Source organism: Pyxicephalus adspersus, chromosome 4 (assembly GCF_032062135.1).
Source record: "Pyxicephalus adspersus chromosome 4, UCB_Pads_2.0, whole genome shotgun sequence".
Lineage (NCBI taxonomy): Eukaryota > Metazoa > Chordata > Amphibia > Anura > Pyxicephalidae > Pyxicephalus > Pyxicephalus adspersus.
Genome location: NC_092861.1, coordinates 54532167 through 54555638, shown reverse-complemented (window position 1 = coordinate 54555638; position 23472 = coordinate 54532167). Strand labels below are relative to the sequence as shown.

Here is a 23472-nt window from a genome sequence, read left to right as displayed (position 1 = left end):
AAATGCATTGCAAATCAAGAAAAATTGAAAAATGTTTCAATTCATATTATATGGTAGTGTGAATAATTAAGTTAGTTCTACTGACATTTATTTTTTTATTTATATGGAGCCGAAATCTTCTGCAGCACCTTACAGTCTATAGACTATTTCAATACCTGTCTCTCAGTGGAGCTCACAATCTATTCCACCTCCCACAATCTCTCTCTACCATAGTCACATGTCTTAAACATTTGTTGGGAAGCAAATAAGCAAACCAAATTACTAGTATGTTTTTGGCATGTGAGAGGAAACCAAAGTATCAGACATAAAAAAATGGAAAAATGAACACACATATACTTTGTGCAGATAGTGACATGGCCTGAGATTCAAACTTGTGACCATATTGCTAGCCACTGAGCAACCATGCTAATATTAAAAAGCTTTCAGAAATCTTATAGTTTAAATGTAATTTTCAGGATAATGGGGAATTTTAAATCCATTCAGGGCATGATTGCTTTAAGACTACAAACCAGAGTATGTGACCAGTGCCATGGATGGTTCATAATTATAAATATTATATAATTATATGAACCAGGACATTCATTTTTCATGCTTATTTCAATGTATGTAAACTTGTAAAATGATTTTGACATTCAGAAGAAAATAAGCCCTTCCCTTTCCAGAAGTGCTTAAATAGTTAGTACCTTTTACTTCAATGTAAATACTACTACATATGTAGGATCATGACTATATCTTGTAAACGGACATTTGGTGTCCATACTACAACTGCATGGATCAATGCCTCCTTTACTTATTATTTAAATACCATCCTTGTTTCCCATTAGTTCCATTTGTAACAACGTCTTCATGTTCATAGGCTGGGTTAGTGTACATTTTGGAGTCTCCATTGGCCATTTTATTTTCTCCATACATTGTGGTTCCAATTGGTGGCCATTGTTGTTCCTTCTCCAATGCAGCCCTTAATTTTTTATAGTTACTTCCAGGTTTTAGTTTTAGACATTTCTTCAAGGCCAACCAGAGGGCTCTGTTATCCAGGATGAATTCCTTGTTAGAAAATTGAAATATGTTAAAGATGTAAATATATAAATTTTGATGATATATAGTTGAAATACTTAAGGAGATATAATGGTTCTAGAGAACTCTAATTTTGACTATTTCATTGTCTGCCTATTGATTCTAAAATCAACTGTTGATATTTTAGTTTTAGAATTTGAAATATATTAGAAAAGAAAAAACTATTCAGAGTATGCCAGTCACACATGTACAATATGCGAACCAGCTTCCAACTCCATTTTGTTGATCAGGTTTAAAAATAAATCAAGGAAGCTGACTGGTTGTTTGGTTGGCTGATTGGTTGGTTACTGGACGAGCAGAAGTGTAAATCTAGCCCTGCATGCATCTCTATATCCTAATACACATGAATGCAAGTTAAATGAAGCAGCATAAATATCACTGAATAATACTTCATTTCATAAACATTGCAACACTATAATTAAAATTTAGATTAGAATCTGACTTAATATTCCCTCTCCCAGTTATATATGAATATTTTAAAGTAGGAGCTTTTTGATACATATAATAAAAAACAGGATGAGAGTATTTTAGGGATTATAGTAATATAGGCATACAAAACCAGTAATTATAACATTATTTACTTCATACATAGAATGATAGCAACATATTAATTACTATCATTTGAATAATAAAATCCACCATAAAAATGACACCAACAAATTGTAAAGTTAAAGACATTAAATTTTAAAAGCCTCGCCTGTCCGTATATCAAGAAGGTGAACACTCAGGAACAGGCTACTGCTGTATGCCAGGCAGATAATCTCATGCCAAGTATGCAAATGATTATTATGTTCATCCACATCATTCAGTTTTGGTAAATTAGGATAAAGCATCCGTGCGTCTAAAGATTGATTGCCAATTTAACAAGCCCTTGCAGTGCCTAATGTAAAAAATTAAGTTAAAACGTGACATTCTGTAATATGCGGTGACAGCTAAAACTGTAAAAAAGCGGGAACATGTCAAAACTATTAGAACCATGGCTAATGCATATTTATTTCAATTTTTATAATACAGAAATACATACACTTTGTGATAGCCTTTGTACTAACACTATTCTCATACTCCTATTTTTCTGGTATACCCAGTGCACTCTGTAATAATCTCTCAGCAGTAGCCGTGATCTAACATGGCCTCCTTATGTCCTCTAGAGCAGTGGGGCCATTGGTGGTCCGTGAGAACATTTTGGTGATCCACAGAAAAATTTGAACATTATTTGCAATTTTTATGTTTTAATAATAATAAAACAAAAATAATATTCTAATAAATTCCTAAATTCTTAATGACAATTTTCACCCTTATATTGCACTAAATTTACGAACTGTACTAGAGACAGAAAAACAAGGGAGGCGCAGCATGACGTCAATGTAGTATTAAGTTGCATGAGGCAACCATTGCTGAGCCATACGCTTTAGTATTGTTTCTACCATTACAACAGTCACCCCACTACGCGAATACCGATTCTCATCCGATTGTTTTATTTTATTTGTTTACTTCTCAGATGCTCTTTTAGGTATGTATGACCTTAATTGTGTATTTTATTTAACTGTTATATTTAATGGCATCAAATAGTTTGACTTTGATAACTATCATTTAATGCTGAGTGAGAAAAAGCAAACAAATATTTTACATTTCTTTAGTAATACCAAAGATAATACTACTAATGATAGTAGTAACAAAACTTCACTTAACCATAAGCTGATCAATGAATCAGAGTCTCCACAGTCAGGCACCATTAGGAAGATCATTATTTTACAAATGTATTTATCTTTTTAAAAAATTCATACTAATGGTCCGCGGGATTTAAAATGATGAATTTATTAGTCTGTGTGGTCCGAAAGGTTGACAACCGCTGTTCTAGAATACATATCTATGTGAGAACACTTGGTGGGGAGCGTGGCTGTTAGCCAGCTCACCCAGCAAAAAGGAAAGTCAGAGAGTAAAGCGGTATTTTTAATAAGGAAAAAAAGTATTTTAAGAGTTTTCAGTGCATAAATGACTTACAAATCATAATATATGGGAGTACTGGACTAAAAAGATATACCTGTCTTTAAAAGGCCCAGTTTAAAGAAATGGAGGTCATGGCTAGAGAGTTTTTTAATCTTTAAAGCAGAACTAAACCCCATGTATACTCACCTGTCCCCATTGTATCATAGACAGTGCCATTTTATTCCTGCTTTTTGTGCTTGTATTTATGTTCAGCCATCTTGATTGGCCAGGCTGGGATGACGTTAGTCCTGGCAAAAGCGTGGTTGTACCAGGTAACCCAGCAAACAACACTGAGTACAGCAGGTGCAGTTCAGCAATATTAAGAGCTGATGGAGAGTTGAGAGAGTACATTATATTGCAGAAGGGACATTGCTTGTCCCTTTCTGCAATAAAAGCCTGCCCGATCGCAAATTTTTAAAATGGAACTTCTACTTTAAGTATCCTATAATATATCAGCAGCCAATTAAGCTTGCTGGAGTCTACTTTAGCTGAAATTAAATTTCAAATTTGCATCTTATTTTTTTACTATAAGAATTAGTTCACACTGGTACTGACCTCCACCACAAATGATACCACAAGACATATAACCAGTATGACCAACATGTGTATTCTCCAGCTGGTTGGGGTACAGACAAGCTGTGGAGAAGGAATAATATTATTAGCGGTAATATTTATACAGAAATGTATAAAAAAACTTTTTAAGACCCAACTCATTTTGTGATAATACACCTACCTCTAAAACTACATACATATTCTTGATGTCAGCAAATATGAAAAACAGGGTGAGGGTAAATTCTACCACTAATGTAGCCACAAAAATGTCTGTGAAAAGAAATCATATATGTCACTTTCCTAATATTGAAACCATTTTTCATTTAGTATAAAGCATGTTCAGTGTTCAAGTGAGGCATTGTTATTAATAATTTTACTATTCTTATGCTTTTATAGAGAGTTGCACCAATTTATTACTCATGATTTTACAGTTGAAATTTAGATCAACACAAAGAATGGTAAACCAGAACACTCTGGCCAGGCATGTGTATGGTACACAAGCTACAAAGGTTGTGTGCAAAGGTTGTGGCTCCAATAAGCTGTGGCCTTTATTCCACTTACAATTAGTATACAGTGGTTGTCGGAATGGTTTTCCTTTAGAGAAGATAAAGGCTATGATGACCAGGTGTACAGCAGTGAGCAGCCACAATGTTGAGTTCTCAAAACTTTCGTAATTCTTCTTAGTTCTTTTCCGTATTAGATTATTTGTAAGTTCCTCGTTTAGGGTTGTATTCCCTGGGTAACAGGCACTGCAATTAAAAATAACTAATAACTGTTAATGTAATGCATGCATTTTAGTAAAAATATATTAATTTTGAAGAACATTAGTACCTGTATTTATAAAATATTACCAATACTCCAAATAAAATATTGAGTAAATAATAATAATTAAATAGTACTAGTTAAAAAACAGCTAACACCAGCTAAAGATCCAAAAAAAAAAAAACATTCATCAGGTCACGAGACCCAAATACACTTGAACTTGTATCAGACTACACTTGTATTCTTTACTTCTGTAAGAATGTTTAAAAGACAACACTGTTTATAGTGAAAGAACCCTAAAAAGTTCATACTGCTGGTCCTTTCTTTCCCAGTTTGTTTCACATATATATGATAGATATAGCTCAGATATAGTAATAGGACATAACATTTGTGTCCACTTGGTTGTTGAGAAGCATAGGGCCCAAAACTTGTATAATAAGGGCCTATAACTTGTATATTATATATTTACATACCTTGTCCTTTCCTGGCATAATAAGGGCAGAAACAAGGTATAGATTCAAGCCAAACATAACAGCTATGCTTCTAAGGATGATTCATTTCTCCCATCCTCATAATTCAGCTTTCACTCTCTCTATTTACTTATATATATCATCATCATCAAAAAATATTGGTGTCCACTTGCAGGCTAAAATAAATAAATCAACGTTTGTGCCAATAACTGTTTTACTGTGAGTTTATTTGAATACTTTATATAGAAAAATGTAGTTAAAAGTTTACCTATAAACATCAACAGTGCTGTACCATGGCTGCTGCTGGACTATAAGAAATGCATACGTCTGCATTGCTATTGTAAAAAGAACATTATACACCACTGAAAACAGCATAGATGGAGAAATCAGCTGCCCTGGCGGTCTGTATGGTGCCAGTTTAGGATATGCAGGAGTGGAACTCACTGAAAGAAAAGATGCGGTAACCAGACAGATAGTAGCACGTGTTATAAAAAGTCTACTGCAACATTTCTTATATCTTATATAATATAGATAGATAAATAGATATGATATATATTATATCCTATACATGGCTAATCATATATCCCTAAGATAAATATGTATTAATATTAGGATAATAAGGATATATGAATAGCAAAATCACTTTTACTTAGAGAGGTCATATGACCCATTTAAAGAATTTGATATTAGATTTCAGAGTAAATATATAGGTTTCCTCTATTCTTTTACAGAAGAGCTATGATGAAACTATAATAATGTCATGTTATGTGCATTTGGAATATAAATGCATTAAAAATAGTTTATATAATATCTTTGTGATAGTTGCCTTGTTTTATTTGGCTCCAGTGCTAAACTCTAGCAAACCTGGTGATGTCAAAGTGAACTCTAAACTCATTAGCAAAAAACAATACATTTTGAGTAAAATACATTTTATTTTTTGAGCTAAAATGTAATAAACATAATTATCCTACAAGGTTAACAGCAAGGGGTAGACACAGGTAAATATTATTTGAATTAGGCATTACTAGATATATATATATATATATATATATATATATATCCTAAACATTTCTATTAAATAAAATATAAAAATATAATAAAAATAGTCTTTGCAAATGTACTCACTTGTAAGGAAGATTACAAACATAATGGGAAAGTCGTGGACCAGAAACTGATTGTTTCCAAAAATATTTCGTTGCTAAAAAACAATAGATCAAGAAATGTTACCAATGGCACATCCCTGTTGCTTTCACAGTTTACATCTGAGTTTCATTGAGAACAAAAGCAAATGTCTCACCCAGTAAAGCAGCAGTGTGTTGATATATTCAATTAATCCAAACATAGACATGAATTTGAACATGCAGAAAGATGTGACAAGTGCAGCTCGTCCTTCCCTATTTAAAAATAATACAGAATTCAGTGCAATCAACAAATATAAAAATTCAATCCTGATGATGTTTCCAAATAAATAGCAGGCAGCTCATTGAAGAAGATTAAAACAAAATTTAAGATAAAGTTATCAATTGGCATTTCCATGATATTGATTTTATGCCTGCAGTCTGGTCAGCCAAGGAAAAAAAAAGTTTTGCTATTTTGACTTTAAATTGCCAACAACGTGAAATTAATAATTATATTGCCAATTATTTATGGTTACCTCTAATCTGATGAACTGCTGGAGGAAGATCTTTAAATAATTTCATATGGACAATATTGTGTATCATAGTTTGTTTTAATTTTGTAAGCCTACATGTTTTATAGGTATTTAAAATTTCATTTTTTATATTTTAAAGTGCAACTTTATCCAATTCCTTTTTCAGGCTTTTGTTGAGGGTCTAATTAGTAAATTGTCCTTCTCTTCCTGTTACACCCATAGATGTCAGTGTTCTAATTAGGGATGGTGGTGACCTTCAGGTTTTTGTAAACGGATGTAAACATTTGTAATCAGCAAACATCAAACATGATAACAACTGGATTCCGGCTTGCCTTACCTTGCCTTACCTTACCTTGTTATTCATGAGAGTACTAGAACCCCTAACAACCACCAGCCAATGCTACCCTACTTGTAAAATTGGAACAAGCCAAGTTGCTAATGTAAACAGCAGAAATATATTTTAGCAACTTTTTTTATGCTGGTAACTAACAGAAAGTGTTCATTGGCATGGGTTCACCAGAAACAAGTTTAGGAAAGTTATGAAACATTTGCTGAACCTATAGGAAACCCATCCTAGCTGAGTTCTCCCATTACTAGTTCTAACCATTCCATCCCCTTCTCTTCTGTTTGCTGCCAGACAAAACAAAAATTAGATCACATTTCATTACATGGACATTCATTTTATTTAACAAGCTGAATGTAGTGGAATAGTAAAAACAAGCTATGAGAGCAACTCTCTGAGATCTAGTTACCATATGAAAAGTGCTTCTTATTCTTCAGTCTGTTACTCATTCACATGCAACGAGTGGGTCTTATGTGTAAATCACAAATGCAGAATGAATACTTACTTTAAAAGTTCAGAGACACACTTGATATTTGTGACATGAGAATTAAAAGGTGCAGCCACAGATGCTTCTTGTACTGACAGAGAAATCCCAGCATTGGCCATTTTCAAGGCCTATATTAAAAAAGGCAAAGATGGGTATTAAACTTTGACTTTTAATAAGGGCCCTTAACCACTGTACATGAAAAGTAAAGTAACCTTACCGCACAGTCATTGGCTCCATCTCCACACATTCCTACATAATAACTGAAAAATATAAATAGTTCAATAATATGCATTTGCATACATTTATAAATATAATATTATATTTATTTGACTAATAACGTTTTGCAGAAAAAGCACAAAAAATACAATCATTTATGACTTATAAGTGGTAAGTGTTAACTAGCCTGCTGGTGGCTAGGTGTGACAATAAATGGATTGAACTCTCTGTGCCTTTTATTTATTTTATAAAAATATAGCGAATATTGTAAAATTAATTAAATTATTAAATACTTTTTTTAGATTTATAATTATTATTCTAATTCTTACTCAAGCTTTCGAAATTCATCTATGATTGCTGATTTTTGCCCAGGAGACATTCTTGCAAACACTGTTCCATTCATCAATATCTGCCAAATAAAGGAAATCATTTGAAATGTTGGTTTTTAAAAGCCTTAGCTTTTAGCTGAAAGGGAATCTAAAAGGGTGTCATGTAGTTAGTACACATACAGTCCATTATTTTATTAAGTGTATTGCTGTAGTGGACACATAAACATACATAACATCTGCAGAAGCATGCCTTAACTTACTTTTGGTAACAAATCTGGAAAATATTTTTCTAGATTTTCATAAGTCTTTCCACTTAGTGAAAAATGGTAATTGCTGCTCTGTTTTTTGGCATCTGGTATATTTTCAACATCAATACTGATTTCCTGTTATTGAAAAACACACATAATAAATTGATCAAGAATAAAATATTTAAGAAAAAATATTTCCCATAATGATACAGTAGATGCACCCTCCCCTTATTATTTTTCCTAATGATAGAAAAATCAAAAATCGTTTTTTATACATTGCTTCAGTATATGCAAATAAAACAATGCATATTGTATGCATTACCATATACAAGGATACATGTTTGTTCATTATGCATTCAGTTGTACTTTGTGTTTTTGCTCATAAATCTATGAGTTTGATGTTTTATTCAAAACAATTTACCCTCTTGGGGCGCTAACATCTTATTTCAACATTTGTCAAGCAGATAGACGGGGTCACATTAGTAGCTATTCATATTGTGAATTAGTCCTCACCATTGTCTGACTTTGTACATCTTTTAGACTAAATTCAAACTAGTGGTTAGGCAACAGCTAGGTGTTTGGGAGCCATAACAGACGGTAACTGTTAAGTAAATGCAAACACTTGTGCAGGCGTTTGCTTGTTTTAGTTTAGGTGGTAGGCCTGGGTTTTTTTTCTAACATCTATTTTAAATGAACTAATTTTTGAAATCAGTTGACTGCTCTTAGGCACTGCATATAGTGAATCCTGCTAAAAACACTATTCTGCACTTAGCTCAATTGGATAGCTGAAGGTTTTTTAAAGCCATATGAGAGAGGATTCCAGGTTGGATTCTAAATCAGGGCCCTAGTTTGCTTATGTTGTAACAGTAACAATACTCTACCAATATTTGACAGCACTAACTTAATTCCAAAAACCTTACAATTTCAACAATTAAAGTTATTTTTGGATATAAAAAGAGATATCAAAGGACTAAATAACTAATTTCTTTGAAAAAACTTTAAAGCAAAATATTTATATTATTCACTGAGACCTTGAGATCTTTATTTTTTTCAGCCTGTGGGTATTCCAGAAGTTTCCAGGTAACAGATGCTGAAGAACTGCCCTCAGGTTTACATGCTTCCACTAGAATCACTTGACTGTCATCAGGAATCATACTACAGTTTTTGGCAACTGTAGTTGCTGTTTGTATGTTGTCCCCTAAAAGAAAATATTATGGTCATTATATGTGTTAAAAGTGTAAGATACACTTTTAACACATATGGTGATGTCAGTGCTTATTATGTTAGACATATGCTATATGTTTCTTTTTATTCCCCCGTTAGACACATTACAGACAATAAAATAGGTATACTCCATAAAAGTCCAGCTATATGAGTAAATATGGATAAGTAAGGCTATTCACCAGGTTTGGAGGCCCAAAATTTGCCCCATGCCCAGAAAATGTTTAATAAGTATAAATGTAAGGCCCTGGTCCAGCAAAAATACTCACCAGACAGCAGTCCCCCAATCTAACACCACACACGTTTTTCACACGTTGTATTTCCCAGCACACGGTTCCCCCCAGGACTTACTGCGCAAGGGATGGTGCCTGGGGAAGAGCTGGCAGAAGACCAGGAGCCCACAGATAATGCAGTACGAAGATTCCAACAGACAAGTCCATATTACAAAGCTAGAGGTCATAACAGATAAACCATCCACCAGATAAAGTACACAGGGGCAAACACAGGCAGAGTTGGTGTCACAGGCAAAAGTTTGGTCCAGACAGCATAAACTCGCAGGGTCAGAAACAGGCAAGTCAGCAACAGTAAATCAGATGAAACTCACTCCAGCACAGATGATGGGGATGCGGATAAATACATCAGGCTGCACGGCTAAAGATAAGTTTTAGGCACCCATGAACAATATTAAAGTACAGTAAAGATACCCAAAAAGAGTTCCCCCAGCATAAAACACACATGCTGTGTTTTAAATTTGTTTAACACTAACAATAAAAGTCCATGTACTATGATTTGATATTTATACAATACATCATGGCAATTCTACCTGTGATCATTACAGTCCTGATGTTGGCTGCAATGAGCTCCTCAAGGATTGGTTTGGTCTCTGGTTTAAGACGATTTTCTAATATTAGCAAACCCAGAAACTCCATGTCACATTCTACGTCTTCCCTTCAGAAAAATAAATAGACGTTTTAAGAGGTTTGGAGATTGGAAGAGACTTAAAAAACATAAAATATAAACATTGTTCAAGTAGAAATTCTCTAATACTCCTCCAATAGCCTAAAAGAGCATTAGAATTAAATAGTAAAAGTAAGAAGATTGAGCATAATCCACATTTTTTTAGGTTCCAGAAAATTTAATCTGGGTCATACCTCAGTTTGGCAGACTGATTTATTTTTCTAACAGCCAGCTTTTAAGAGTTCTGTAACATAACTTTTAAACAATAGACATTAGATGTATTTACCAATATAACAATGTACCAATATATCTAACAATGATTCTGATGTAAAAATACTTCAGAAAAAAAGAGCTAATATTTACCAAGTAAGATATGAGGGGATTTGCTTAGCATTTTCTGGACAATTTTTTCTTATTTATCATATGGAATTCATTATATATGTCTTTTTAAATTTAATTGTGCCAGAATGAATCTTGATAGCACAGTAGCAACAATTTTTCACCATTAGATGTTATGAGAAAATATCATATATGTATATATATATATATATATATATATATATATATATATATATATATATATATAAATATATGTTATGTCATAAAATAAGGAAAATATAATTTTGTTTATTTGTCAATAAGCTTTACATGGTGCCCCCATCCACACTTGGTATGCTGGGCATGCAGACTGGTTTGCCTAATACCAAGTGAACAGGAACAGTGAACATGTGGGACCCCTGTTTTGTTGATAGCAGCTCACATGCCCTTCAGCATTGGGGTGTGCTTTAAAGAGGTGCTGAAATGATTATTCAACCAGAGCTGTATTTAAATGCCTTAACTTACCTTTCAGTACTCTCTAAATCATCCTTATTGGTATTCAAAAGAATTTTGGATGCCACTCCAATGACTCTTAACCCTTGAAATGTGTAGATCTCCAGCTCATCAAAAAATTCTTTTGGAACTTTTAAAAATAGAATTCAAGTGTGAATTTTAGCCATAGCAAAAACTAATTAAACAATTAACAATCAATTTTAAAGAATATGGTATGTTTTTGCATTGATCATAAAAAAAGGACTCATGAAGTTTTTCCCCTTTTTTTTACTTGTGTTGGGTTTTCCTTAACTTTGTCATATAGTAAATGTACAAAAAACAAGTTTAAGGGATGAGAATAGAAGATGTTAAAAAATGCAATAATACTTCTTGCAAAGGGTCAAATGTGTTTTGACTGATTGAATTTAATATCATTGTATGAAAAATGGTAACACTTTGTTTTCTCGTCTTTCATTTTGGTGATATTTGTGATATTTGTAATGATGAGTGAACTAAAAATATGAAATTTAGTGGGGAAATTGTGTTTTTAAATATGTCAATCAACATTTCGGTTAATTGCAAAGCCATTGAACATAGTATTAACTTCAAAATTGCTTGGGGGAGTCAAGGGGACATATGGGAACCTAAACACTGATTTACAGAAACACTGCATGCTTAATTTTAAAACATTTCATTCCTATTCAGTATTGCAAATTCTTTTTCTTGATCATTGATGTACATTTGTTCATAGAGCATGGCAGACATTTCATGCACTAGATACTTTAGTGAAGTTAAATGATGTTTGTAAAAACTACAAACCCCTGCAGCAGTGGCCTTATAGGATAACATAAAACACTTCAGAGGTAAGATAACATAAAACATAAGGTAACATAAAAAGTTTGTGTTTATGGTAATTACCTTTCAATATTTTTTTTTCACTTTAGAGATACGTAAAGGGCATTTCTTTAGGACACCTTATGTCTTACAGTACAGTTAAATGTTTACATGCAAATACAATATTTTTAGCAGTTTCATATATTGCAGTTGTTAGGGCTACAAACAATGATCACAGATTACTTTTATCTTGTGACTCGTTTCATTTTAGGTCTGATGACATTGCAAATTAATACATAAAAACTACCTGTCTCTGGCCTGCAGAAACTGGCCACCATCTCTGGAGCTCCTTTCATGTAAACAGTTAGCTCACCATCACCTCCTATAACCTCAGTTATTACAGACATACGTTGCAAGGCTGAAGAGAACGGGTACTGGAATACAACATTCACTCCTTGCACTGTGTTCTGGAAAAAGTGAGATAATGTTAATTGAATATAAAGTCATTACTTTCAATTTTTAGTTTACTGTCAAGGTGCAGCTAAACAATAATAGCAAAAAAAACTAATTATAGATGTGATACCATAACCACTAATTACTGAGGTGTGTAAGGAAGTCTAGGAATACCTTATTTTCTTGATGTATTAATTTTGTAATTATCATCTGTCTAGCTACTTTGGGCAGGAACATTTTTGCTTCATTTACTTTTTTTGCATGAAACCCATATATGAATATAAACTACTTTAATTGTGCTAATTCAACAAACACTGCATTAGCTTAATAATGACCAAAAAGCAGTAACTCGAAATTACCAGAATTTACCTTACTGAAGTCAGAAAAGTTAAATATATTTGTTGTTTTATATGAATACTGTGGTTTGTACGCAATAACTAAATAAGTCAATATACTTTACAAAATATCATGTTATGTTTCTATCGTCATTTACTAATTATACATAACTCAATTTGGGGTTTTTAATACTGACAATGTCCCTGAAGTCTTCTAACTTTCACAGTACATTTTTGTTTATCCTAATTAATGGAAAAAAAAAATTAAAATCCACTTTGCAAACAAAATAAATAAAATCTTTCTTGTGCAGGGAAGATTAAAAAAAAACAGAATTTAGCTCACACTTGCTCAAGCTAACTGATAATTCCCTTTGCAATTAGTATAAAAAAAACAATCAATCAGCTTAGTGAACGAGGTGCAGTTATGATGTTCAGTCATCCAATCCAGTTCCAAAAAAAATTAACTATAAACTCAAGCATATTATTTTTTTAGAAATAAATTACATTATGTTACTTTTTAAAAATACATTATAAATTGAATTGGTTTCTACTCTACACGATGGTAAATTATGTTTAAAAAACGTACATTATATGATCCAGGCTGAGGGCGTACAACCATATTCTGGTTTGAGGATTTCTCATTATCACATGGGCTAGTATCCTCTAATACCTGTGCAAATGAAAAATGCATTGTTGTATTATTTTCCTTGTTCAGCTGAGTTTGTAAATGTACAATGAATGTTTGTATTGTTTATATTACCCAACCAGTGGCTTCAAACATTTTCAAGTCCAGAGGATCGCCCTGTAATTTCCCATCAACCATGATAAGAGAGTGACAGCTTGTCATTGCTCCAAACAAGGGCCCCCAGGAGAGCTCATTCATCTGGTCATGTTTAAGAATTTCCTGAAAGCTGCAGAAAAAATACCAAATTATGCAAAAGCAGCATTATTCAGGAGGCAAGGATGGACACAGGCAACGAGTCAAAGAATGTCTCAATAGAGATCTCCAAATTAAAATCATGAATATTTATTTCAATATGTCCTACCACCATTATTACTACCTTAATACTTACCCAGCCCCACCCCCAATGATGCATTTTGTTTCTTACTTTCTTTTTCTATTAGTCAATTAAAGTACATAGACCTGTGAGTACCAGAGGCTGGTTAGAAAGGTACAATATAGAAATTCTTCTAAAAACTTACCAGGATCCTCCTGATGGAATAACTCCCATTAAATCAAGCCCATCTTCTGTTAAAGTGCCAGTCTAGATAAAATACAAAAAGAAAAGCTTAAAGTAAAATCACTAATATAAAAATATTTATATTTTTCTTTGGGTCCATCTATTTCTTTTTAATTATTATTTGGTAATTTCCAATTCATATGACACCCCTAAAATATTGGATTCTCCTCAAAAACTCCAATGGAGACAATAATCACATGAATATGGATAAAAAGAACAGGTTAAACACAGAGAGGGAAGAAAAATATCAACATAAACCATGATGATTCTAACCATTCCACACTCCATTCTATACTACAAAGAATCATTAGGCTTTACATGCTCCTAAGGACACTTTAACACTCTAATTTACTATGTTAAACATAATTATTTGTATTATTTGGGAGTTTTATATAACGTATTTAATGTAAAATCCCTAATAAAATGTAGGAACCAAATCATGCCTAAAGAGACTCTATAGAATTACTATCTTTGCATAATGTCATCAATAGCTGATGTATGTTATACAATAATAAGTTTAAGGCATGAGTCTAAGCCAAATTGGGTTTCAATACAACTATAAGTATGGTGACTTTTCTATTGAAGACCAGTTTATTTATTACGGTGGATAAATACTATTGTTGTACAGAACATGCAATGGAATTTTTAGCTCAGTTAATTTCAAATATGGTTCTAAAATAATTTCTAATGATTTTATCGATTCTAATAAAAATAATTGTATGAATAAAATTGTCATATTTACTTTATCAAAACAGAACAAGTTAAGCTGGCCACACATGTTTATTCTGTCTGGACTGATGCAGAAGATGCTTTTCTTCTTTAGTCGGCTTTGGGCATAAAGAATCCCAACAGTCAATGCTGCTGGAATGATTGGACAAATTGCAGATGTCAGGAGTACAAGTGATTCCACAATTATTCTCCAAGCAGAAACCTATGAATAAAGAAATGTATTTAGATCATATAACAGTTGCAGATAGTAAGGGACTTTGTGAGCCCCTTTGAGGGAAAGCTGGTGACATGACTATGGACCCAAAAACACTATTTGATATGTCAGTACTATATATAAATAAGTGCATAATGATGATAAAATGTTGATGTTATATATATGAAGGCAGGTCATTGGTGTGCCAGGTGGATTTAAGTGAACTGAAAGTCTTGTTACATTTTTCTAGGTTTTAGATCCGTGTTCTGAAATATGCCATGGGAGAGAAATGCAATTAAGTTATTTTAGGAAAAAATATGATATGATTAAGTAAAATTATATTCATGAAAAAGAGAAATTATTCTATTTTTCAGCTCATAGTTTTTTACCTTTCAGGACATTGTCTGTTGCACTTTGGTTCTCAGGTGTAAAACAACACACAGCAAGCCAAAATGGAGAAGTCATGTGTGAAAAACTAAATGCACACTATGGTTCAAAAATTTGTAGAAGTAAATAGAGGCTCTTCACTTGGCACTGTAAATGTTTGTGTAGCTTATTAAATATAGTAAACTGGGTTTAATTTGAATACTCATGTAGAGGTAAATTAAAAATTAAAGCAGGATTTGTTTTGTAAATGACTAGACAATTAAGGTGTGCACAGTTTACCTCATCTTACCTCACCTGATCTGACCTTAAATGTTAACAATGCAAAGTAGAAAAAATAAATAATTTGCAAATGATTACACAAATGAAGTATGCACAGCTTTACCCATTTTACTATGCTGAAAAATGTTAACTATGCAAAGTAAATTGTCAAAAGAAAATGAATTGAATTTCTTTCTATTGGCTATGTGGTTCTCATGTGTATGGCGAGCATAGCACAGGTTGGCAAACACTGGCAGGCACAAATTAACACAGACTGTGACCGACTGCCACAAACTGATAGGTAGATGAGGATAGAAAAGGCATTTCTGTGTTAAACTACACACAATCATGCTACATCAAGCTTTGGTGAGGGAATATTTATTTAAAATGTGATGTGACTTAAAAGCAGACCTCACATTTAAGGCTCCTCCATCCTGCTAAAAAGCTGTATTTGCTTATCTTTTTTTTCCCCAACCTCCATGGAGCAAGAGTTTGGCATCATCTTCCTTCCAACAAGATCACAGAAAATGATGAACACTTTGAATCTTGTGTAAACTAAAGAGGCATCTTCTCAGGCAACATTTCAGACAGATCTTGCCAAAAGTAGGTTTACATTACCCCCCTTATCTGGAGTCCTTGTCATGTTTTTTTTGTGATCCAACAGAAAGTAGGGGAAAATCTGTACCAGGACAAGAAAAAATAAAAAGCTGTGCTCGGAGCTTTCCCTACTTTAAGGTCCCTTCGGACTTCTTGTAAACCGCAGTGTTATACAATTTTCTCAACTGCGCTCCCAACTGCTCCTATTCATCTCTATGGACAGGTCTGGGAACCACTTTGTGCAAGCATTTGTACATGGATGCATTTGCAGCATGAATCATGAAAGCAACATGTTGGTTCTAACTGTGCAGTTGCCTTTCCTCCCCTGGAGGAAGAAAAGGACTGCAACTCCAAACACAAAGGCAATGGACCCTAAGAGCCACCACAAATCTAAAATGAATCTACAGCTCATTAGTATTTTTATCTTTTACTGCCTAGAATATACAGCTGACAAACCAGAGGAGCTTGTATCCTTTTTCAGCACCCTCCCAGACAGAATGTATTTGAAAATAATTTAAAACTGTAATTTAAAACAGCATTAGCTGGAATATCACTACCAATACATAATTTCTATGACTGATGAGGCTGAAAGGTACAACGTTAGGCAATATAGTCATACTGTAATACCTGTCTCTGTACAAATATGATGACAGCGTAGACTATGCCAATTATTGCAAGAATTCCCAAAAAGATGAAAAACCATTTTACATCTCGATGCAGTTTGAAGTTCAGGGGTTTGGGATACAGTATGGATCTCACCATGTCACCTTTAGTTGTATTAAATCCTATGATAAAATAGAGGTTATGAAACATAATATTATATAACAAGACTCAATATTCCAATATTTCCTACAGTATGAAATATATGTTTAATATGTTACACATGCACTAAGAATTATATATAAAATGTATAATGTGCTTTTATATTTATATATGTAATTCCAATGATCTGTCCAGAATGTTCATAGGCCATTTTACTGGTGTAGCTAATAGAGAGGGCTGGGTAAACCTGGTAAGACCTGGAGACGGCCTACAAAGACACAGGTTGGGAGAAGTACAAGGAACAAAAAAAAATTAAGATGGAGGAGCTAAAATGGGATGGAGCAAGAAGTGCCTTGACCAGGCCAGCCTTTGAAAAGTCCCCGATTTATAGCAGTCAAATTGAATTGTGTAAAATATTGCTACATGCTTAAAGCAGAGTGATAGTTTAGGATTGTTTGCATGTTGATGTCTCCACTGTTTTTGTCAGTGCTTGCTGACCTATGACCAATTTTACATATTTAATCTACTAAAGATACATATATTACACCTATGAACACATCTTGTGTACATGCCTGCAGTCCTTTAGAACTTGCTGTAGAACTAATACTAATATTTAGCCATGCAAAACATTTGGGAGCTTGTGGTCCAGGATTACACCAGTTTTTCATTCTTTGATAGGAGTGGGCAATGTTTGATAATTTAAAATGCTGTCTTGATTATTGAAGGGGAGTAGACATGCAATGATCGGCAGCTAGTTCCTATTACATGCATAAGTATATCTAAAATCAAAACCATCTTTTATTGAGAGGGGATAGTCCCACTGACTGACTCAACAGTAAGAGAAAGTAAGAGGAAACCTCCCCAAAGCAGAAAAAAATACCAGTCATTACAAGATGAGGGAAATCTCCCCTCCTTTCCTGTCCATTATGCTTTGTGATTAGTAACAATGTTGGACAACAATGAATGCCTCCCCTACTCTATCCCAAAAGAAATGTAAAAATTGACTTCACATACTAGTAATCATGAATAATCCAGTAGTTCAGTTGCTAGATCACCTGCCATTATTTATAAACTATTTCAGGTAGCAATCATGCACAGTCAATTGTGGATGCATAGAAATCTCAGGAATGCAAAAGTAGTGCAGGTTCTTGATGTACCCAGTGTTTGGCAAGTTCCTAAACCATGGGCAGTATTACAGCAGAGTATGGCAACACCCACTAAACAGCCATAGATCAGGATGGCTTATTCTGTGTTCAATATTTTCCTAAAGCTGTCCATTTTAATTACTCATAAATTTCTAATTTAGTTATACTAGCAGTACCTGATAAATAGACTTACCAGTCTTTAAAACTACAGCTTTAGCTGGTCCTTGTGCAGTTGATTCTGTTCTTATAACTTCAGTTCCGCAGAACAAGACATGGCGCCTATAATCTTCTCCACTGTACTGCATCCAAGGCATTGTGTCATCTATGTGTGGCAAGTGAGTTTTTGTTACAGGAATACATTCCCCTGTGAAAATTTAAGGAAAAATAGGAATTAGGCAAAGGTTTAGGCTTTTTTTTCCAGATGTTGGAAGTCAAGTCGCGCCATTTGGACTCAAGCCTGACTTAGGTCACCTAATAAACAACTTTCCACTCGACTTGGGGGTTTTGTCTAGCGATTTGCAACTCAACTTGCAGTGAGTCTTCTGTAACACCGCCTTCCTCCCCACTTGTCTTGCATTCTAAGTCTATGGCTTTCTCCTCTGACAAGGGGACGGGGAGGAAAGCAGTGTTACAGAAGCCTCACTGCCTTCCTCCTGCCCCTTCAGCTGTCAGAGAAGAAAGCTGTGGATTTAGATTATGATCCTGTGCTCAATAACAGGATCAGAGCTCTGTTTCTATATGAGGTCAGGTCAGTGAGGCACAGTACCATGTGTCTCAACTAAAGGTCTTGCAGGGGAGGGGTTTCCGGCACCACAATACCATCACCTGCAAGAGGGAGGAAGGCAGTGAGGCTTCCGTAACACCGACTTCCTCCTCACACCCCTTCAGCTATCAGAGGAGAAAGCCATGGACATAGAATGCAAGGAAGGCAGTGTTACAGAAGCCTGCATTCAATTTAGATATTCACATTTAAAATCTAACAAATATTGTTGACTGTTGTTTTGGCATTATAACAGACTAAATACGACTTGCAAACGACTTGATAAATGAAGTGACTTCACTTGGGACTCGACTTGACTTGAGACTTGGCTTGGGACTTGGTGTCAATGACTTGCGACTGGACTTGGACGTGAAGGGTGACGACTTAGTCTAACCTCTGTTTTTTTCTATAAAATGTGATATGCACAGATAGCAGCAACTCAGACCAGCCAATGAGATTTTATCATTGGTTAGTTTAAGGATGAAAAAATCACAGATAAATATCTAGTTTGACACATGGAGAGCTGTTTACCCTGCCAAATAGTTTGAATATACACAGCCCTACCACATTACACAGCCCTGTATGGATGAGGAAAAGATGATTTTCTTTGCTGCAGTTCTGTAACACTTACTGGTCCCTTCCCCATCCCCATCCTATGAATAGACAGTGAAAATCGACGCATCAGACTTATAAGCTCATCAAGCCCTTTTACTTTCTCTCACTTTGTCCCCTTGTGTCAGAAGTGTACTGCTGTGTCCCACGGTGTTAGCGGTAGACTCATATTTTCACTTTAAAAATGTTTATATTAAATAACAACTGGCCATACAAAATCAACCACCATTAAAAAGAAAGAAAAGAACTCAATTTACTAATTGGGCCTACAGAAGTATGGTATTTAAAACATGTACAGAAATGTTAAAATGTCTATCTACCGATCCCTGTTTCATGGAATTTATTCCACTAGCTTCCATAGTTTGAATCCTTTCCCTTTATTGTAACACATGTAGCCCCACATTCAGAAGCATTCTGTTTGTCCCATAAATAAGATTACTCACCAGTTAACATGCCTTCATTCAGAATACACGTCCCATTGATTAAAATGGCATCACATGACATGAAAAAGTTTTTTCCGGACAAAATAATAATATCTCCTGGTACTAGATGGCGGGATTCTATTTGGCTATATTCTGAAAGAAAATATTTAATAAACATGCTTATGAATAACATGTAAAAGGTGTTGGTATTGGTATTTATCATTTACACTTTTTAAATTCCTTGTTCTGGAATAAGCAAGTTTAATAGGTAATAGTGTAGAACACCTTTTAATGCTTCTCAGCACCTGTGATTATGCCATGCTGCTGTGTTATGCAGAATCTAGTCTTAGTCTTTGGTCCTAAAGGAGATTTTGGTAACAATGTACATTCACTCTGCTTTACTTACATTTTTACACTATGTTACTAAAAAGTTTACATAACTGCAATATAAAGCGATTGGAGCCATTGCTTGAGCAAGGCACAAACATCTAGCTGCAGCAATGCCAGCTCCTGAATCAATCACAGTTTTTTAATGACGTTACAGCAAAAAGTAGTAAGATCATTGCGGTTTAGTGAACTGCACCTCATGTTTGCAGTCTTTATTCAGAAAAAAATGTTTTGAGGGAACATAAGGTAGAAGACGCCATTTCAGGTGAAGCCAGAAAAGCTGAAAGTAAATATAAAATGGGACAATCAGAGGAGAGGTGAGTTTATCAGATTAACTTCCTTCCCTTCAACAGTAGCAATCTTTTGTATCTAATTTATGTTTATTAGGACATCTTCACCTAGTACTCCTCTGAGTTTGAGATCTTTGGCTATCTTGATTTGTTAAGCTGGAATAATGCAACTCCTGCACATGAACACGGGAGTTCATTCATTTCTGCCAGCAAGACACGCCTGGATCATACAATAAACATGCACAGCTTAGTGTAATATATAAAAGGTATTGTGAACAGGCAGGTAGGTTTAGTTTATTGCAGAAGCTGGTGAAGTCAATAGGGGCAGTGTATTAGATTTATTACATAAACAGGTCCATTTTAGAGAGGGAGAGCAATACCTGGACCTCCATTTTAGGATCCAGCACTGCATAGGGTTTTCCTGGCTGAGGAATAGGCCAGGAGAACTCATGCAAACATCAGGGGCCCAATATTTTACAGAACAAAGTCATTTACGCTGTTTAAATAATCAGGGATCATCTAGGATGATTTCAAATTCAGCAGGTACGTCATAGGTTCTGCATATTTCTGATATTGGTGTTGGTGGAGAAACACACAAAAAATCTACAAATAAGTAGCACGTTTATCTGCTTTAAATGCCCATTGCATGCTCATTATATAGTTGAGTAAAAAAATGTTTGGAAAAGGGAGTTTATAGACATTTTTACCTTCTTACTGTTTACTGCATTTTGCTCTAAATGGGGGAAGGAACAGGAACATTAATGGAGGAAGATAGGTGTAAGTATAGGCTTTTACAGCACACATTTAACAACTGGCAAGTTTTTGCTATCCAGAGCAGCACTATATGTAGATAAATTAACTTTTCATAAAACAGTCGCTTAATATGTTATTGCTATTGCATTTCTGCACTGACACCTATGCCACATTATGCCTTATATATACTCAAACCACAGTTTTCCTTGTCAATAAAAATTGTTCTAAGCTTACCTTCATCTCTACGACTGACAGTAACCTTCATATTATTATGCGCTTTCACCAAATTGTGGAGCTTTGAAGATTGCTGTAAAATGTAAATACCAAATGCATTTCAGTAAAAAGAATGTCTGATACAAATCTGGACATGATCCATTCTCTTACAAATTTTAGTGAAAAGTAAAAAAATAAAGTCCTAGATATGGAATAATAAAATATAGATTATGTATGAGAACTTTATTTTGTATTTGCATATTCTTAAGGAGAACAGGAACAAGGGCAGTCAAACACAATAAAAATAGGAAATTGGTTTTAAATCATAACATTTGAAAGGATACCAAGGGGAAAAAATGTAAATTCTAATTGTTTCAAAAATCAATGATCTTGTTCACACGGATAGTTATCTGGCAAAAGCAGGGTGGTGGTACTGTCAATGAAACAAACAAAAGGGTTGGAGGCATCTGGGTTAGGTAAAACAATAACCTAACTGCTTAACAACCATCCATGTGAACAAGTAGGTAAATAATAAGGTTTTTTATAGCATTGAAAAGATGACACTTAATCTGTCAATTACATGAGAAATGAAGTGGCTGCTATTGCAGATCACCTTCTGAAAATGTTAGTTATCTGGTTGTATTCTAAAGCTTAGATAACAATATTTTCTTAGTCAATGACCTATACCAAGTATACAGGTCAGGGCAGACATGGATAAGTCAGAAAATGTTTCCATCAGGCATGACAGCCAGTCAACTGGCATCTTTAGAAAGTGATATCAACAAGTGTAGCCTCCATGTTTTCCATATGACAAGTTTCCTTCAAATACAGAAATAAGGAATCATATTTGTAGGCATTTTGTGCCAAGCTACCAGTTCCAGCACAATAAAGACCATAGATTTGAAAAGGACATTGCTCTTGAAGTACACCCAATTCTTGGGGATGTTAGTGCACAGGGGTGAGTTACAATCCAATGAACATTGAAAGCTGTTTTGAGTAAATTGTCATAGGTATAAACACAACCTAAACGACAGTGATAAGCTTCAAAAACATGCCTATTTACTTGTTTGACCAATGACTGTTTTATTACCACTCCTTTCCATGCCTTCTGTTTAAAAAAGCTGTGTGACATTTCCATTTCAATAAACCTTTTTATTGTCTTTTTCACAAATATGAGCCTGTTGTAAGACCAGATAGAACTATTTTCTATTGTATTCCTGCTTTTTATTGCCTCTGTACTGCTGGGAACATAAAACCTGATAACATTTACCTGTCTGAGCTCCATAAGAGATAAGGTGATAGTGCAGATACATAGGAGAAGGATTGCAATGGCGTAACCCAGATACCCCTCGGCCAGCCACAGGACCACAGTGAAGAATTGGTACACATAGAATAAATTAAACACCTGTGCAAAAAAAAAAATCATAGATGTATAACCAGGCAAAACAGGAACATCACTAAAATGAACATGAACACCCATGTGTACACACCTTATTGATGAATAATTTCCAGAGTGGTGCAACTTCAACTTCAATAGTGTTATGTCCACACACTAATCTTCTATAGATGGGCAAAAATAAAAGAATAAATCCATGCTAATTAATACTCTGAAATTTATAAATACACCTTAAACTAGTATATGCTGAACCACAAAATCTTGTGAGGTTGATGAATGGAACTGATTAAAAACTACTGTGATGCAGCCAATACAATTTCTGTTTTTTTCTCTCTAGCACAGCAAAAAGTATAACATTTCTTTAAAGGACAATTTCCTATTCCCCCCAAACCCTTCTTTTGCTATCACAAGGATTATCTTAAAAAAAAATATTCAAATATTAGTCCAAAGTATTTTAAATTTGAATCCTTTTTTGTAAATTAGTTTATTATTGAACACAAGAAAACAAATATAAAAAATGCACTTAATCCTTAAATAAATAGAATGCACTATGCAAATGTAATACATAAAATTACAGTTTTTCTAAAAATTACAATTTG

The 23472-nt window shown here is 34.1% G+C and overlaps 1 protein-coding gene across 1 annotated transcript in view; it reads right to left on the bottom strand.

The window, feature by feature from the left end:
- Positions 1-5108: 5108 nt before the first annotated feature.
- The window catches only part of LOC140329763 (probable cation-transporting ATPase 13A4), a 30914-nt gene continuing 12550 nt past the window's right edge, over positions 5109-23472 (bottom strand). Inside the window, exons 6-26 of the mRNA XM_072410153.1 lie at positions 22968-23037; positions 22748-22882; positions 21499-21571; positions 19856-19987; positions 18234-18404; positions 16761-16918; positions 14712-14900; positions 13932-13993; positions 13489-13639; positions 13315-13398; positions 12248-12407; positions 11140-11257; positions 10163-10287; positions 9150-9316; positions 8131-8253; positions 7871-7950; positions 7543-7585; positions 7344-7453; positions 6142-6238; positions 5970-6042; positions 5109-5287 (exon numbers count right to left, since the gene is read on the bottom strand). Of these exons, the coding sequence (XP_072266254.1) occupies positions 5109-5287; positions 5970-6042; positions 6142-6238; positions 7344-7453; positions 7543-7585; positions 7871-7950; positions 8131-8253; positions 9150-9316; positions 10163-10287; positions 11140-11257; positions 12248-12407; positions 13315-13398; positions 13489-13639; positions 13932-13993; positions 14712-14900; positions 16761-16918; positions 18234-18404; positions 19856-19987; positions 21499-21571; positions 22748-22882; positions 22968-23037 (2500 nt within the window). The remainder of the gene's footprint in view (positions 5288-5969; positions 6043-6141; positions 6239-7343; positions 7454-7542; positions 7586-7870; positions 7951-8130; positions 8254-9149; positions 9317-10162; positions 10288-11139; positions 11258-12247; positions 12408-13314; positions 13399-13488; positions 13640-13931; positions 13994-14711; positions 14901-16760; positions 16919-18233; positions 18405-19855; positions 19988-21498; positions 21572-22747; positions 22883-22967; positions 23038-23472) is intronic.